This window comes from Homalodisca vitripennis, chromosome 8 (assembly GCF_021130785.1).
Source record: "Homalodisca vitripennis isolate AUS2020 chromosome 8, UT_GWSS_2.1, whole genome shotgun sequence".
NCBI classification, from domain to species: Eukaryota; Metazoa; Arthropoda; class Insecta; order Hemiptera; family Cicadellidae; genus Homalodisca; species Homalodisca vitripennis.
In genome coordinates this window covers 117156456-117173234 of record NC_060214.1, presented here as the reverse complement: position 1 = coordinate 117173234, position 16779 = coordinate 117156456, and the positions used below count along the sequence as shown (strand labels likewise).

General features: G+C 32.0%; 1 protein-coding gene across 2 annotated transcripts in view; it reads right to left on the bottom strand.

The window, feature by feature from the left end:
* Positions 1-10230, bottom strand: part of LOC124367979 (G-protein coupled receptor 143-like) — a 28650-nt gene extending 18420 nt beyond the window's left edge. The window contains exons 1-2 of one of the 2 annotated variants that reach the window (XM_046825229.1): positions 9998-10230; positions 2515-2686 (exon numbers count right to left, since the gene is read on the bottom strand). In XM_046825229.1, the coding sequence (XP_046681185.1) occupies positions 2515-2670 (156 nt within the window). In that variant the 5' untranslated portion in view covers positions 2671-2686; positions 9998-10230. Of the gene's footprint in view, positions 1-2514; positions 2687-9759; positions 9860-9997 lie in introns of those variants that run through there. The other variant, XM_046825230.1, reaches the window with a different exon arrangement.
* Between the last annotated feature and the right edge of the window lie 6549 nt (positions 10231-16779).

The following is a 16779-nucleotide window of genomic DNA, read 5'->3' as shown; positions in this document are numbered from 1 at the left end:
ATTTCAGGAGGAAACTACATTCAAAACACACATTATCAATTGATGTTAAACATATTGAAATCAGTAAATTAAGTAACGGACTTAATAGCCCAGTTACTGATACGGTATCGTTATTTAACCGCCAGTAATTAATGTTCTAATATAGTAGCAGCTTTATTAATAAGTGTGATAACTTATCAGTAAATGGTGTTTACCTAGACCCTGGCCACTAAGTTCTTGAAGAAGCATTACGAGGACAAATTGGCAATAATGTTCTATTAATTTCAGTATGTTTATTTTCACTGTCATCACATATATTTTTGAAGGCACATATATATAAATGAGAATCACATTGTGGTAAAACCTTTTTTTAGAATTACATTCAGACTTTGTACAAATACCGTTCAACATGTAATTTTTATCTTCAGGACTAGAACAATATACATGTTACATAATTGTTTTCATACTATCAAACAGTTCAACTCCCCTTAAACATTTTAAAAACTCAATAAAGAAAGGAAAATTGAGAATATATTACTGTCTAAGGAAATTACTTAATGGGACAATTTTTTAGGATGTCCCTTAAAGAGGGGGCACCCCTAACTAAAAATGTTAAAGTCAAAACAACCTTTTTGAGATACATTTTGCTCTATCAGCACAAACTGTAACTCTATCGTTATCTTTATTTTCTATACATAAAAAAATTTTAGTTTTAGACAATTGGATTAATTTAAAATAATCTTTTTATAATTTGATCTACTTCTATTTAATTTTTTCTATAAAACGCATTACTAACACAAAAGGACCATACTTTAATTAAAGCTTTACTTTAATATCAGTCAAAGTCATGCATACATAAACCCAAAGTCTTAAAATTATTTTATTTAACACCAATTTCTTCTTTAGCTATACGAGAAAGAAAATTTGTCTGCCTTTCAGGACTGAAAGAAATACTTTTATCTGGGCAAACAATTAAAACATACAATATTACTTCAAAATTAAATTGAACTGATAAAAAAAACACAAACTCCTAATACTTTGGAGTGAAAAAGGTGCCTAATGATTTAGGAAGTGAAGAAGAGAACAATACCAGTTAAAATATCTTTCAGTACCTTTATACATTACATTTTTATTTATTTTTTTAAATAACAAAAATTACAAATAATTTTATTTATGAATGCAAAAACCCTATTAGGGTTCGTTTGTATTTTTCACTTGATACTAATTATATTCTTAGTATTTAACATTCCTATTACAATTGCCCTCATTTAACAATGGAAATGTCTGTAATATTCCATTAAATTTTAATTTATATTGATTGTACAAATGGACAGCCTAAGAATGTACACATGACCTTTAACATGTCAAACATTTGCATGACAAATATTATCAACAATAATTTAAACCATGTACAATTATATTTTCTTGAACAAAATTTAATGACTTTTGTAGATGCTGATTGATTAATAGTTAACACTTTAAAAAGCTATGTCCTGTCACCTAATACCTCTAAGATAAGTACCAGGTATTAGCAAATAGTGACTACAGCTGGCCCAGGTAGTTTTACACCCACACACTCGCAAACCCCAAACACAAGTACAGGGGATTAGGACCGACCGCATTCCCACCCTATTAGTACACCTCCCCAATAAACTCCAGATTTCTTAAATTTGTTATTTTATTCTAAAGTGATAAGTGTATAGGGATTATCAACATTATATTGACAAAAATGAAACCAAACAATGTATAATATACGTTGTCACAGAATGTTGCTTAGTCTTGACTCTTAGATGTTCACATTACGTAGCTGTGGTAGGAAGGGTTGATTCAATCTGAATGTTGAATTTAGCTCCAGTTCACCTTCCTTTCATTGTAGCGTCAGGTATCTGACACTGTCTCAGATTTGACTCCTCGAATCTGGAGTCATGTTCGTCCTGAAGAGATAAAAAAAAAAGTCGACGACGAAGAAGCTCAAAACGAACTTTTACATTTTACATCGTTTCGATATCAGAGATAAATAGGTGAAGTGGCAGTCTCACTGCCTTATCAAACCTGTGCATGTGATGAGACAATGAGAATGGAGTCTTAAATTAACCATAGTTAACTGCAGTCTCATTGTCTCATCAGATGCACAGGTTTGATGAGACAACGCGACTGCCACTTCACCTATTTATAGATGTCTTTGATGTGGAAACGATGTAAAGGTTCGTTTAGAGCTTCGCCGTCGCCAACTTTCATTGGATCTCTTCAGATGAACATGAGTCCAGATTCCAGGAGTCAAGTCTGAAACAGTGTCAGATACCAGACGCTGCAATAAAAGGAAGGTGAACTGGAGCTAAATTCAACATTCAAATCTAAGATGTTGTTGAATAACTTGGGTAGGAAAACGGCAGGTGTTGGACTGACCTTAACCGTCTGTGCTCGTGAGAGTGAGACAACTACTTTGCCTTTTAGCCACGGTACCTATTTGCTAATACTATAGGGTACTCTAGGAATCTCTGAGTAACTGTTAAAGTGCAAATGTGGATTGCTCACCTGATATCCTGCACCCAAAATACCGATGAAAGATGACACAAGACAGACATAGTTGTAGGTCTTGGAGTTGATCTCTGTCAGCACCCATACTGCCGGTGGAACACTCCCCTCACCAGGCGGGTAGCAACAAAACGTTTGAAGAGCTGGGTCTGACATTTTCACTTTTTAGATTCTGCAAACACCATCATTAAATTATTTCAACAATATGTTTAAATCTTCTGCTGATTAAAGTTTAAAACTATCTATTTAAATACCGTAATCTACTATATTATTAAAAGAATTTCTTACGTCAGTATATTTTAACTGTTTGTTGACTTTTTCACAGAAGTACATGCCCTGGTATAACATGAAAGTTATAATTAAAGTGTTTTTTAAAAGTCATACCTTGCTATTTTAATAGTTTAGGTTTTACGAGTTTTAAATATACTAAATTTGAACTATTAAAAAAAAATGGAAAAGTGCTGAAAACTGACAAATGTGACATATTTTTAGAAAGAGTACTCTCTTGTATACTCAGATAAAAATTTAGACAATTTTAACGAGGTAAGAGTAAAAAAACCTGTGAAACTAATAAAACTTTGACATTTTGGACCACACTGTATCGAGAAGCGAAATAAATTAAAACTTTTTTTTTAGCAATCAGTGAACCTTTAAAATAAGGTACTGGTCAACCTACCTTTAAATTTAAAAATTATCCCCATAAATGTTTCAAAAAGTGCCATTTTGGGATATTTTTGGGTGTTAAAAATTATTTTTACAAATTTTTTGGGATCAAAATATAGGGGTTGACTGTGTTAGCCATGCAAGAATGAACCTCGCTATATCACTGACAATACCTGACCTTGGCCTTGGTAATAGGTCATTTCCCACTGATAACGTGGATCTCAATGAAATTGTTTGTACAATTAAGACCATAGGAGAGCTAATCAATTGAAACTACAAACCTTCATTGACGGTCACTTATTATCTCTGTTTTTTGTGCTATATGTATGAAAATGAACTGGTGTATATTTTTGTGGTGGTCCGCCCTATTTAACTCTTTTAGGAAATTATATTTGGTTAACCAATTCTAACAAAAACAGTATTAAAAAATGGTAGGATTGATCTTTAAAAAGTCTAAAGTTCTAAGTCACAAGTCCTAAAAAATTATATTAGGGTAGCATAGATGATCTGACTCAAGATGGAAGCTAATTTTTAGTTAAATCAATTAACCATAGACCAGAGTACAATCAATATGATATTAGTGTAATAGAGTTTAAAGATAACCATAATAACTAATTTAAAATAATTCTTCCAGCTCAGTTAGAAGAAGTAGGTAGATTTTGTGACAACTGAAATATTATTAATTTATTTTCATACAATTTACATGTACTCAATGTCTTAAAAATAATTTGAGCATTGCAGACCAGTTTTAGTTTTTTTCTCTACATTCATAAATAAAGGAGGTGTGAATGTTTCAAAAATTTAAACCACCTCTGCCAGTGCCTTCTCAATTGTGCATATTAATTGATGCAGGGCTGAGTCGCATGATCTTCCTGGAGTATAAGCATGCTGATATAGAAGTAGAGGGTGTTCCGAGAGAGATACCCCCCAAACAAACCTAGCAATATAAATGATGTAGGGAGCGCACTCACACGTGCACCCCAAAATAATCTGTCTTTATGCAGACGACTCAAATCTTAAAGTAGCAGCCAATACTGTTGAACAGATTGAGATAATAAGTTTCATTGAATTAGAAAATATTGGAACTTTCTTTAAGCAGCACAACTTAATGTTAAATGCTCAAAAAACTAACTTTGTAAGATTTAAAACACACAACAACAATATATGGCCAATATATTTTTGACACGATTTTAATTGCAAAAAATAATCAAATAAGTAATGAATTAAATCTTGAACCTCATCCATACAACACCAGAAATAAAAAATACATTGTAACAACTCATCACAATTTAAAGTATTATGAGAAAAAGCCATCATATATGGGGCAAATTTTTTAAACATCTACCCACTAGTATAAAAAATTTAACTAATCTGAGAATATTCAAAAACACAGTTAAATGTTTTTTGATAAACAAGGCATTGTATTCTCTGGAGGAGTACTTTTCCACCTCCTCGTAGATTTAGATGTACTTGTATTAGTAGTTTTAAGATGTACAGACTGCGTGTCTTTGGACACTATTCAATTGTATACTTAGTGTATATATCTGATGAATAAAGATTTTTTTGATTTGATTTGAATCATCTTCTCTATAGTTTTGAGAAGAAAGGGGAACAAACATATCAGCCTAAAAGACTTAGGTCGATCCAAGCTAAACTTCCCCTGCTTTGATGTAAACACTATCCTGGATACCCTCCAGGACAGAGGAATGTACCTGAGGACCACAGAGGCCCTGAACAGTCTGCACAGCAGGGGAAGAACATCTAACCCCTGCTGCAAGCAAACCGTTATCACTCCATCTCCCCCAGGAGCTTTATAGGGACTAAACTAGTTAATCGCCCACTCAATCCTTCTGAAATGTATTACACTACACGCTAAACTCTACTGTGAGTGAGTGGCACGCCCTGCAGGTCTCCCTCAATAGCTGAGTGGTCATCATAACTTTCTGCGGTTCAGTTATATATGTACCTTGATTGTCAAATTGCTACTTGTCAAGTTAGTCTTCCCAACTGTATGGGGTTTTAGCTTTAGTTTTCCTAAGACGCATCTGGAATGAAGACTCAACAGCTCTGGTGTTCAATGCAGTAAAGGAAGTAGTAACTACTTTATTTGCTTTAAGTTCATTTGCCTTCCTTTGAAAAGTTCAAGAGATTTTTCTTTTAAATGTTCATGTTTGGTGTTGAAATGTTGCAGTAAGAGAGATGGTTTCAATTAGTGGTTAGATAACGTTTCAAGACAAATTACACATTGTGGTAAAGGTTCAGTACCTACCTAACATTTCCAGTGAAAGTAAAACCAAACTTTTTAAAGTTTTCATCATATTTTCGTTTTGCATATATGTTGTTTTTTTTTTCACTGAAACAATTACGTAGACACGGAGGAAGAGCTTGTTTTCTTCTCATCAGAGACTATGATAGGGTTAGGCTTCCTTTATCAGGTGACAATGTTCTTTGCTTTATAAACTACTACTTTCTTTACTGAAGGAGTGTTTTAACTATTTATTTATTTCTGTCCAATAACTAATAATATACATTTTATAATTAACAAAAAATCACTGTTTGTACTTAAAAGCTAAACACACTACCAACAACAGGGTGCCAGTGATGTTATTATTTGTAGGTTAAGGTTAACAAAATAGTGGTGACAGTGACAGACTGAGCGCAACTGCGCGATCCGTGCACAGTGTTGCCACTTTAGTTTTTAATGTTTCTTTTAAGAATAAAATTTCCTTTATTCACCACACTCAAAAATAGTGTGTCAGAGCTTGTACAACCAGCCATGACTCAGTGTACAACCAATGGTACACATACCACAGTTTGGGAACCACTATTAGACAGTTTGAGGTATTGACACTAACAGAAATATATGTTTAAAGTCATAAAGTTAGTATTAGACCTGACTTATATAATGAGTTTATCTCCATACACAATTTTCATATAAGAAAATATACAAAGTTTCAGTATCCCAACCATAATCTCTTCTTAAATGAAAAAGCCCATCATATTTTATTAAAATTTATTAAACAAAATACCTCCCATGTTGCTTGTCTTAATAAAAAACAAATGTTATAGGCTGTAAAGGAGTAGCTGTTGAATGTGTGACCCTCACACTGCAGAATCACCACTCATGCGTGGGGAGAGCTTACTCAAGAGCTGGTTAGATACAGCTGGGTGTGGGAGAAACACAAACTCCTTAAATCCACTCTAGCCATTTATACAGATTGGCCTTGAACTTTATTCACTGTTACAGAGAAACAGAGTTTGACTGATAACTATAGTCTTCTAAATTAAAACTGATAATCTGAAGGCATCACAGGAATATAGGGTACTGCTTCACCAGTTCTACAGCAAGTAAATATGGTAGCCCTTATGTTATTTCAGTACAAACTTTTAACTAGCAGTCTTGTGCTGAGGGCGCTTGCATTCCGGCTCTTCACAGTCCTGTACCTTACTGCCACTGCCAGCCGCTCTAAACACTGCTTGCCTATATCAGAAGGCAGTGGCGTGAAGTCAGTAGTCATCCGTGTGTACCATCTTACAGCTGTAAAGCATCGTGTAGCGAAGTAGCTGTTTAACACGGGTGTGGCAATCTAGTTAACGTCTTTAGATCTTAAACGAGCTAGCAAAGATTTTCCGGGTTTTCGCATCCTCCAACTTCTGTAAAACTATATTACAGAACTCATCAGTTACTAGGATACTGTTACTTGGTGTACTCTCAACTAGCCTATAACAGTGGGCCACAGATAGCATGACTTTGAAACGTTAACTTAATCAGTGCAAGTTCCTCAGAGCAATACAGGCAGTGTTTGTCTAAAATTACAAACCAGCAACGGTCATATTTCAATGGCTGAATTAAATTATTTAATTATAATATAACAAAATTCGTTACATACTACTATTGAGTCACCAATCTTTGTCTGTATTCAAGAAATGTTGATTTTTTTATCACAGCTTGGATTGGGCAGGTCTGATGGCTACCAATAATGGTGGCAGTATAATAAGCGGCCGTTCCCACAATTGAAACATCAGTATTCATGTTTATCTAAACTGTCAAAACCAAAATATCAGCCTGAATTATGTTATAGGTATTTGAAATAACAGTATTTGTTTTATTTTGTACTTTTTCCACTAGAAGTGCAGTCTCCACCGTGGTTGTCCGAATGGATTTTTGGCCTATTCTTTAGTTAAAAATTCTTCTACAGAATAATAAGGCCTCGTTGTAAGGTGTTCTCTTAGCACTGACTTAAAATTTTCGATGTTTTACATATTCCTTACTTCTTAAGGAAACTTGTTATAGATTTTTGTACAGGTATGTCTTGGTCCATTTTGAGCCTGACTAAACGTTCCTATATGTAAATGGATTTTCTCCTTTTGTGTAGTAGGATACCTATGTACTTCTTCATTTTTTATAAATGTCTCAGAATTTCCTTTTACCAACAACACATATTCCAAAATAAATAAAGCTGGCAGTATAATTCAGCTGTTTTTATATCTAAAGGAGGGTCATTTCATTTCAAATCAACCTATAAAAAATAATTTTAATCCTTAACTTCTCAGATTTTGATGATTTTTTTTGTATGGAAGTTGTAGGCTACTAAGACTATAGTTAAAATGCAAAACATTTTACATTTTTCTTCCTTCGGGTTTTTTAGTTACAGGCTTTTAAAAGCCCACAGAAAGGCAGAATTGGTCATGTCTCAGTATGTTCTAAACAAAGTAATTAAAAAAAACTAAAAGCTAAAGCGCTCAAATTTGTGCCATTTTATCCATGCTGTTGGCATTCATTTGAAATGCTCTTTAATTTGATATATCACATGACTCAGGAGTAATATTTTAATGACAAATTTTAATTTGATATATCACATGACTCAGGAGTAATATTTTAATGACAAATAAAAACTAACTTATTTAGGCTATGTGTATTTGTAAAATGTAACAAACAAAACAGTGTAACATTTAATTACTTTTTACTATTTTGAAGAATAAATGTGTCGGACAGGATCTAACACAAATCACTTTAACATTTTACTTGCAACAATCACTCAAAATAACATACAAATGATTTTACTATTTGAATTAATTTGAATCAATATTGTTATTGAATACATTAAGAAGAGTCGGTAATAATTAAGGGTAGGGTACGATAAGCGGACCCGGTTTTTTTATATCGAAGAATGTAATCATCGATACCTAATATTCGCATCTCAAATCCTAGACTATCCAAATCGATATAAAAGTATCTATAGTCCTCAATATGTATTTAAATTAAAATATGGATTTAATATTTACAGTGATGAAACAAATTATTATAAGCAAAATTAGGAAAACTGAAGACGACCGACCATATTTGATCCTCTCACAGTTACAGTTGTTTCTTTCCCACAAATTTCATATAATGGATTTTTCGGTATGATTCCAACATGTTGAAGCCACGTAAAACATGTCTTATCATCTTTCAAAGCAATGTTGTGTAGTTTTCGAAAATTGACTGCCATTTTTAATAATCAAATGTTACTTATATGTAAAATTGAAATATTAGCTTGTAAACGTGTATTATTTGAAAGTCTTTACAGCTGTTGATATATAGATTATTTAAGTTATTTGTTCAAAATAATTAATCAGTATCGATTGATTATATCAGTGGTTATGATTAAGTATTATCGTTTCCAATTTCGATATAAAAACCGGATCCGCTTATCGTACCCTACCCATAATTAATTGTAAATAATTATAATGTTTTTGCATTCGATAGCTTCCTAATCGATAATTTAGTAGGTATACTGTGTTTCGATTGTGTTGGTGGCCGCTTACTACATTGCAGCCCTCCCTAATAATGCTTCCCCTTATCATCACTGTATTAGATGTATGATAGTCAAATAACTATTAAGTTATGCCCAGTTTAATTATTATGTTTTATATCACTATCCAAAATTCACATTGATTTTTTTACATAAAAAAATAAAAGTATAATGCCCTTTATTATTATGTTTTTAACTTTATTACTTAACTAAAAAATCAAATTTATCAATTACATAACATTGGTAATACTTATAGTAACTTAACTTAAATCTACTTACAGTCTGCTTACCAATGTACACTCATTTCTAAATTATGTTTATTATTAAGAACTATTAATAGCCTAAATTGTTCTTTGCTTAGGTTAATACTTATTATTTAATGTTTTTGAGTTATTACAGTTTACAAAAAATTAAAATATATTCATGTTTTAGAAATATAAATATATTTAAACTGATTAATTAAATATTAAACTGAATAGTAATTTAGCTGTTATAAATTTCAATGAGCCCTAGCTTATTTCTGTGTGGTCTCTCTTAAATCTATTTAAATGTTTAAAAAACAAAACCTTTTTATGTAACAATTGAGAACTGCTTAGTTGGATTAGTACTGACCCCTTCCAATTTTCTCCTTTCAGTTAGGTAGGTCAAGAATGGCATAACTATTTAAATACAAAACTATAATTGCCAATGTTGAATTTAATTACATAATCAAGTTTGTACTGTCACATACATTTTGTTATAGCCTAAAATTATTGCATGTTGAACTTTATATTACATTCTGACTTACCTTACAATTTGCAAAATATCATATAATCATCTCAAATACTGAAAGTCAATTAAACTGAAAAAAGATCGAGTTAAAACTTGAATTTAATTATGTAAATAACTTGGCAAACTTTAGGAATACTTATCATGCATGAATTAACATGGTGTGGAAACCTGAATATCCAGTATCTAAACCTACAACATACTATGATTTATAAATTAAACTAATATAGAGGAAATATATTCGTCAAAATACTTACATTTTAGGTTAACTTTTATCACTAATGCTCTACAACTTTTTATTACAGAACAACATTGCACTGGGAAACAAAAAACTATAATAACTATTTAAGTTTACATTTTTTAAATTTAAATAGATAAAGGCCAAGTTTATTTATTGCTCATTTTGACGACGTCCGGAGGTTTTGTTATATAACACTTCACAGACAATCAGACAAACAAAATCTTGCAATTTGAATTTGCTTTATTGTTCTGGTAGATTGGTGGGGATTGGATGTGTTTACATTGATCAGCTGTTAATTATAATCAATGAACTGAGCCAGTAGATTAACAAAAATTTCAGATTTAGGACACTTAAGTAAAAACCTTAAATTCTTAATTTTTAGGATTATTTTTTAAAATTAATCTTAAAAATATTTGTTATCACATCTATTTCAAATTTGATATTTGTATACACATTATTGTTTTCCTAGGGTATGGTACGCTAAGCGGACCCGGTTTTTTATATCGAATAATGTAATCATCGATACCTAATATTCGCATCTCAAATCCTAGACTATCAATCGATATAAAAGTATATAGTCCTCAATAACAATCATGTTTTAAATTAAAATATGAATTTAATATTTATAGTGATCAAACAAATTATTATAACCAAAATTATGAAAACTGAAGACGACCGTATTTGTTCCTCTCACAGTTACAGTTGTTTCTTTCCCACAAATTTCACGTAATGGGTTTTTTTGGTACGAGTCCAACATGTTGAAGTCACAAAAACATGTCTTATTATCTTTCAAAGCAATGTCGTTCAGTTTTCTAAAATTGACTGTCATTTTTAATAATCAAATGTTACGGTATATATAATTGCCAATTTGGATATAAAAAACCGGGTCCGCTTATCGCACCCTATCCTTTTCCTATGTCGGAATAAAACCATAAATGTATTTCCAGCCTAATACAATTTGGCAAATTTAGACCATCTAGGCTCAATATTATCAATTACAAATCTAATGAACTCAAGTCGAGGACAGTGATGTACGGAAGTCATTACCGTGTTTGTTCTGCAAAGGGTCATCTTTAGGATAAAATGTATGCAAATAATCATGTTCAGTTATTTTCAAAAGCATCAACTATACAAAAAACCACAAGAGAGTGCAGGTTGAGGGAGGAGCCTATTTTGCCCGTGACCTTGGAGCGGCCAACGAGAACTGAGCGACGTTGCCAAACTTGTTCCCGCTGTGTAACCACAAGCCGCGCGAGTCCAGCGTCTTAAATACTTAACCGTTACGCTCGGAAAGAAATGTTAGAGCTGTCTGTCTTGAATTAATTAACTACGTATTACAAAATGTAATTTTAAGGTCATTTCAAAAAAAGTACATTTCTGTAGCTTATTTTCCATGTTGAGTTAAATGGATTGAAATAAATTATTGTATTATATTACTCATATACGAAGATCGTAGGATTAAAATCTTTAGCCGAAATATAAATTAAAAAGAAAACATAAAAAATACCGCAAAAAACGTTAATTTCCCGTATTTAACAGTTAGATAATGCCATTATCACTGATATATAATAAGGCATTACATGTTTGCATAGTATAATCATGTTATGTTTAAATGGATTTTCAATTTGGTAAGAAAGTTATCAAATACAACTGAAATATAATATATTTCATATTTATTTAAAATGTATAATATATTCATAAAGAACATATTATGTTCTTTTCCATAAATATAACTTATTCATTCAGTACATAACGGTGGGAATTGTTGCCGCAACGGTTTTTGTTACGCACTTCGGTTCTCATAAATTTATAACCATTTTGAAAGCATTTTTCCAACCTGGCTATTAATAGTCTTGAATCTGTGTTATGTAAAATTGTTTTCACACGTGGGCGATTTTAAATATTTAAACTGGCCATAGTTGAAAAATCATTCAGCACAAGTATTTTTATAATATGAATGCACTTTCTTTTAAAATTCTAAAGTAAGTTTTAAAATAGTAGGCCCTAAAAGTTATTTAGTGGAAAATTTGATTTATTTCATAATTTTAAAAATATAATTGTTCGATAATTTTAAAATTGATTATATTGTTAAAATTTTTTAAATTTTTTTAAATCAAGCAACACGTCATGCAGTGTTCCAATATAAGCAACATGTATACTAATTTTGTGTGTGTGTTTAGTAATCGTTTAAAATCACTGAAAAGATTGTTGTATCGTATGGAAATAAGCAAAGTACTTTACTCTGACTAACTGACGGGACGATTTGTTTGTTTTAATCGATAGTTTAGTTTGTAATAACATTAATAAAACTATACAAGTAATTTAAATATAATATAGCAAACTGTCAACGCATTTTAAATATTGTTTTTCAATTATACTGATAAGTTTTAAATGTTCAGTATCAGTGTTTAGTTGTGATAGAGCGCAGCAGTTTTATCAGCCACAATGCGCCAGCCGTGCCGGGCGGCAGCGGCAGTTGTGTGGCAACGTCGCGCAGGCCAGTCCATTCTATTGGTCGCCGCCAACTGCACTCTCTGGTGGTTCCTTGTATAATTCGTAATGAAGGATGTCCTGCGGAACATGTTGTCGTCAGGGTTGAATAATGTGGAGTGTAGTCCACTTAAAACGTGTCAAGTAATCTATTGATATACACATTATTCATAGAACATGGAACATTAAAATAATAATTTGAAGTTCACTCCATTAGACTTTCAGTAACTCAAGACGAATCAGAATTCTCTTGCCAGTGTTAAAATGAACTGCTCCAGTATCAGTTTTAAGTACTGCAAGAACATTATGTCAGATTTTACTACACAATATGTTTCAATGTAATATTTACCAGATCCTTCATTTTTATATTTGTTTCTTGTTACTTAGAGGATTTCACAGATGCTCTTAATACTTAATTTCTAAATATTTGCGGTTCATTTGTATGTTTTGTGTTATATTATTTTGAAAACATGTAGGAAGAAATGTCTTGTATGTAATTTTTTTATTGTTAGTTTCACGTTTGGGTTTGGCCCTTTCTGTCGGTGATTTCGTTAATATGTTGCTATATATTTTTTTAAATTTATATTTCAGTCATAGTAGTATAATATTTCAGTATGTACGTACTCTCATCAAATTTCCAAAGCAGCATTCACAAAATTATTTGGTCCTTCTTGATGGATTTGAGTTATTCTATGAACTTACGTATAAAGCATATGCACGTTGTTTTATAATATTTACTAGACAGTATATATTAACTGTTGTGTCAAGTTTGAAAGGACGATATCATAAGTTTTCCAGTAATCTGTCTTACTGTAAGTGAGTCGAAGGTTTTGAACAACGTTGGTGGCTGTTGTACATTTTTTGCGTAGTTTTGAAATCAATCCTAGATGATTGGCCACGTTCAATGTTGTTTCCAAAACTCAATAATAACATTAAAACACAACAAAGAAACATGAAGTCACAGTATTGCCAATGGCATAAACTGTACCACTTACGTGTTAACGTGTGGCCTGGATGAGAAAGGGTGGTTCGTGCGCATGTGCCGACCATGCTTCTTGTTACATGCTCAGAATAGACCAACGATAGGAAACGAACCTTATCAAAAGCCCTATTGGCCATCAGTACAGCCGGCTCTCATGATAAGTCTAAATATTTCTTGCAAACGCCAATGCATTTTTATTTCTATATTATGGAGAAAACAGGGCAACAATCAAAATCAATTGAATTACTTAGTGTTAAGTTACTTTATGTAACCACATTGTAAATATATTATAGATTTTCGTAATAGAAAGAGCTTTGTGTTTATAGGTCGACAGCGGCAGAAGCCCTACTGTGCTTGCCGTCTCATCTTATTAGAATACTTATCGCTCAGTATAGATCAGCAGTGAGGTATAGGGTATTAACAATATTCATTATATCTAACCAGTATTAAATGTAAAACAAATGGAGTTGAAAAAACACATTTTTCATCTTTGGGCAAAAATAACTTTGTTATTTCAGCAAGAAACAGATCAAAGTTTTTAATAGAACATGGAGAAGGTTTTATTCTGAACAAAAATGTGTAAATAAATAGAAAACAAATAGATGTTTTAAAATGAGTTTTTATTCATAATAGTACAACACGCCTTTTTCCATTTGACTGGCAATAGCTTTGTTAATCACACACACACACACACACACACACACACACACACACACACACACACACACACACACACACACCTGTTTGCTTTCTGTGTACTTTATTTACACATTTTACACATATATGTACTTTTGTTGTAAACATTACACATATACAGGGTGTTTACTTAAGGTGTGCCAATATTGTGGTATTTTGTTCCAGACGTGAAATTGAGCAAAAAACTTCATATGGAGGTATGTCCTAAAACTTTTAGTTTTCCGTCTATCTGTCTGTATGTGATTTTACCAAAAAATTTATATCTTTTATACCAATAAAGATAAAGTTATGAAACTTTGCAGTTGTGTTGAACTTTTTTATGCCCATTTGAGAAAAAACATGAACAAATTATCTTTACCCGTTTCAAAATGGCAGCCAATCATAAATTTTGATGTTAAATTCCGCAAAATCGATATCCTGTATGAAAATTTTACAAGAATAATATTACAGATTTTTGACTTGTTTTTCAGAGTGCCTAAATTTTAAAATTGTACAGACTCTTCTGGTAAAGTATCTTGCAAATTCCAACTAATTAAATTTTAATTAATCCCTTGTATTAAATAAGGATGTATTATAAAAAAAAAAAAAACAAAATGATTTAGTTGTTTAATGTAGAGATTTTCAAAACGGCCTTGGAGCATATAACGTGGCTGACCTTTTGTGATCGACAGTAATTTTGCTGCAAAACAGTTATACTTCAACATTTCTTTTAACGTGTTTAATGCACATGTTAGGGAGGGATCCCTCTCTCTTCCACAAAACTGCGTGTCATAAGGGGTGCTTAAGGAATGGATTCATCTCATCTCACCTTTGTTGTTTTTATTTGATGGTGAGCTCAGTGTATCACGAGCACTCTTGTCTACTGGACTGAATTTTCATCACTCCTCAAGATGTACTGTTTTTACATTGTGTAATATTGAATTCCTTTGAGTATCCACCCTAGCCTGAGACCAGCATATGCCCAAGACACCCTCAATGCATTGTTATTGCTTTGAATGAACGATTGAATGATTTGTTTATTTGATCATTAAGCACATACAACAGGCAACAGGCCACGTCATATTCAATAAAAGATCTAAAGCGAAAACTTAATACTATCCATGTTACTATCATAAAATTCTCTTAAATCATAGAAAGGATTTTCAATCAACCAAAAAGTGCCCTTTTAAACCTATTATAGTTTACTTTGTGAACCTGAAGAGGTAAATTATTAAATAAATTTAATCCAAAATGTTCATGGCTGGGTTAGAATGTCTACTATAATTAATGTGAACTAAGTGAGAATTTTTAGTATTTTAACAATAAATATTGCAATTTAGATTAAATTTCCTAAAATTACTTGTAACATGCAACAAACAAACCAATATGAATTGGTTTACAACAGTAAGGACTTTTAATTTTATGAATAAGGACTTACAACGGCCATTAAATGCTGAGAATGATGTATGATTTTTATCATTTTTATTGTAGCAATAGAATTCTTTTTATTACAGGAGAGGATTGTCCCAAAAAATTGGTCTCTTAGTCAAAGTACTATAGAATAAGGCATAATAAGCATTTCTTAAGAAATTGGCAGATACACAATTTCTCAAATGTCTAATTAAATAAAAATAGTTGACTTATACAAAGGTGGTCTATATCAGGATCATGTTAGCTTCCTATCTAAAATGATACCTAGAGCTTGACATTTTTCATAGAATAATCCATATATGTTTTAAGCGTAAAGCTGATAGTCTGGTCAGGGCTAATTAAAAACTTATTAACGTTGTACCAATTTTTTGCCTTGTCAAGAACAAGATCAGGTTCAAATTAACTATGGAACTGTCAGCTGAATAAAAAGTCACATTGTCAGCAAACATAACAGTATTTTGAAGGTAAATTAACATTTAAATCATTTATCAAGACAAGAAACAGAAATGGACCAAGGACTGATCCCTGTGGAACACTATAAAAAACTTCTGTATCGTTAGAAAAAACCGCATTGACAAAAACCATTTGAAATTATTTTAAAATAAGCCAACAAAATCAATTTTGCAGCCAATTATCCCATAAAACTTGAGTTTATTTACAGATCCTTCCTCAAACTAGCAATGATGACCGACACAAGCGTCTTGATTGCATCTCCCGTGGACATCCCAGGCTTAAAACTAAACTGAATGAGAAGATAAATCCATGAACTCACCTGAACTGAGTAAAAAGCGCAAGACGCCAGGTAGTGTTTTAATTGGGTGTTAAGTTTTTTGGATTTGTTTCTAAATTTAGTGTTTCAGGGAAACTGTTAATGAAATTGATCCCAGCTTGAGAAGGGAGGCATTAAAAAGCAGCTGTTCTATGCTTTCAGGTTAACCCTTTATTTAGGTGTATAATTAGAAATTTACCAGAATCAGTTTCTTCCAGAACAATGTTATCCACCATTACTGTTGGAGTTTTATTAGTACTCAACCCATGTATAAAGAAGTTGATGTAATTTGTGTTTTCATGATTAGTTTTGAGATTATTTACAGGGATATTTTGAATGCAGGAATTGAGATCAATAAAGGTTTGAATTTTCAAAGTCAAGATTCAACATGGCAACAGAGAGTTGTATCATCTGCGTATTGGATAATATTCCCTTATGAGGCTGACGCATA